The 1,685-nt window shown below is 31.6% G+C and overlaps 1 protein-coding gene across 1 annotated transcript; it reads left to right on the top strand.

The window, feature by feature from the left end:
* Window positions 1-4: 4 nt before the first annotated feature.
* On the top strand, window positions 5-1,353 carry LOC109586892 (swi5-dependent recombination DNA repair protein 1 homolog). Its single transcript, XM_020003119.1, has 3 exons — window positions 5-73; window positions 671-949; window positions 1,120-1,353. Exons 1-3 carry the CDS (start codon window positions 5-7, stop codon window positions 1,303-1,305), a joined length of 534 nt encoding a protein of 177 aa, XP_019858678.1. The 3' UTR covers window positions 1,306-1,353.
* Window positions 1,354-1,685: the final 332 nt, after the last annotated feature.

Here is a 1,685-nt window from a genome sequence, read left to right as displayed (position 1 = left end):
TAATATGAGGACAGTAACGAGTGGTGATCAGTCTTGTGATTTGTATTGGCTTTGTCATCCACAAGAAAAGAAGGTAACTTGTTATATCATTTTTTTTGTTAAAGCTAAAATTAAATGCCAGTCATCATAACAAACTTAGCATTACCATTGAATTATAGATAAATTATTCACACATGTACATATTTTTTTGTCTCATTCTGAGCACATGTGCTGTTAAATTGCGAATAAAAAATCTGCCAATTTCAATTTTTTAATTAATTACCAAACATACAAAGTAACTTCTATTAATGTTGCTGTACAGTATGTACATTTATTAAGGATATCATACAAATTGGAGATGAGTAAAAATGGCCACAACTTGAAATTTACAATTGAAATCAACTCAAACTTTTATACATAGCATAAGGTCATCAATATTATCAGAAAATGGAATAAAAATTGGGGTGATTTTAGAGCCATTTTTCACAAAAAAATCATGGGCTCGTTTTTAATATTTAAAAAGGGCTTATACATGCATGTAGTTCCAAAATTTTGGGTCAGGCAATATGTATCAGAATGATCCTTATTTTTACTTTCAAAAAACAGCATCATTGGCCAAGCAAAAATTGCTCTGAAAAAAACCTAAATTTTATATCATTTCCATGCTACATTGAGACGCCCCTTTTATTAGGTGAAACAAGCTGAGGACATAGTAGGATCATCAAATAAGAGTAATAGATCACAACAGAAAAGACGAAGTCATTTGAAATTTATTCCTCCTCGATCAGCTAAAAAGCCTAAGACAACAGATACAAGCACTTATGCTTCTGTTGCATCTACAAGTACTGGTGATCATTCTAAAGAGACTTTGATAGAACTAAGCAAAGAAAAGAAACAGTTGATGGGTAAACTCCACGAGAAAGAGAACAAATTGCAGAAGCTTCGTTTGGTCAAGTTATATAGGACAAAGGTCAGTCTTTTGTCTAATTATACTACTGTATAGTGTAGCCAGGCTTTAAAGTATTGTAATGATGATAATAACTGTAGACAATTAAATTTATACTGATGCACGCCACATTTACATGTACATACTGTTTTCAAATTTTTAATTTATTTATAGCATCGTTCATTTTCATGTAGAACGATTTGACTCAGTTGGAGGGGTTGATTTCAAAATGGCGGTCAGTCAGTCAGGAAGCTGCACAAGCTTTACTTGAACACTCTCCTACTAGCAGACCAACCCCATCAATGACTGAACTATTAGGCTATCTATCCATTAGCCCAGATATAATACATTATGATACTGAAGATGAATCATTTTATTAATCCTAAAATAGCCAAATGACCCATATCTCACAAATTGACTATTCTATACTCAAATGTGAACATACCTGTCATTGTAGTGTAATTTAAATGGTTGTTTATGTACATAGTCTATCATTCACTATAATACTTTAGAGTTTAGACTAGGAGAGTAAGACACTGATAATGACAGCTTGAGTACTATAAGCAATATGTACATACCATGAAAAAAATATAGATTTATAATTATCTCTAAATTGAATTTTATGAAAAGAATTGTCACTCAATAGGATGTATATATAATTACCCGAAATAGTATATCAATTCTTGCCAACTCAACCTATGCTTGAATTTGAATTGTCTGAAATTTTCCAACAAGTTTGTCCTGTTGCAATGGCTCATTA

This window comes from Amphimedon queenslandica, unplaced genomic scaffold (genome assembly GCF_000090795.2).
Source record: "Amphimedon queenslandica unplaced genomic scaffold, v1.1 AMPQUscaffold_12753, whole genome shotgun sequence".
Taxonomy (NCBI): domain Eukaryota; kingdom Metazoa; phylum Porifera; class Demospongiae; order Haplosclerida; family Niphatidae; genus Amphimedon; species Amphimedon queenslandica.
The sequence above is the reverse complement of the archived record's forward strand: the minus strand, read 5'-3'. Positions and strand labels throughout refer to the sequence as shown.

Excerpts from the sequence above, each read along its gene's own strand:
- LOC109586892 (XM_020003119.1), top strand. The coding sequence starts at position 5 with ATGAGGACAGTAACGAGTGGTGATCAGTCTTGTGATTTGTATTGGCTT. Across the intron at positions 74-670 it reads GTCATCCACAAGAAAAGAAG|GTGAAACAAGCTGAGGACAT; the intron begins GTAACTTGTTAT and ends CCCTTTTATTAG. Across the intron at positions 950-1,119 it reads TCAAGTTATATAGGACAAAG|AACGATTTGACTCAGTTGGA; the intron begins GTCAGTCTTTTG and ends ATTTTCATGTAG.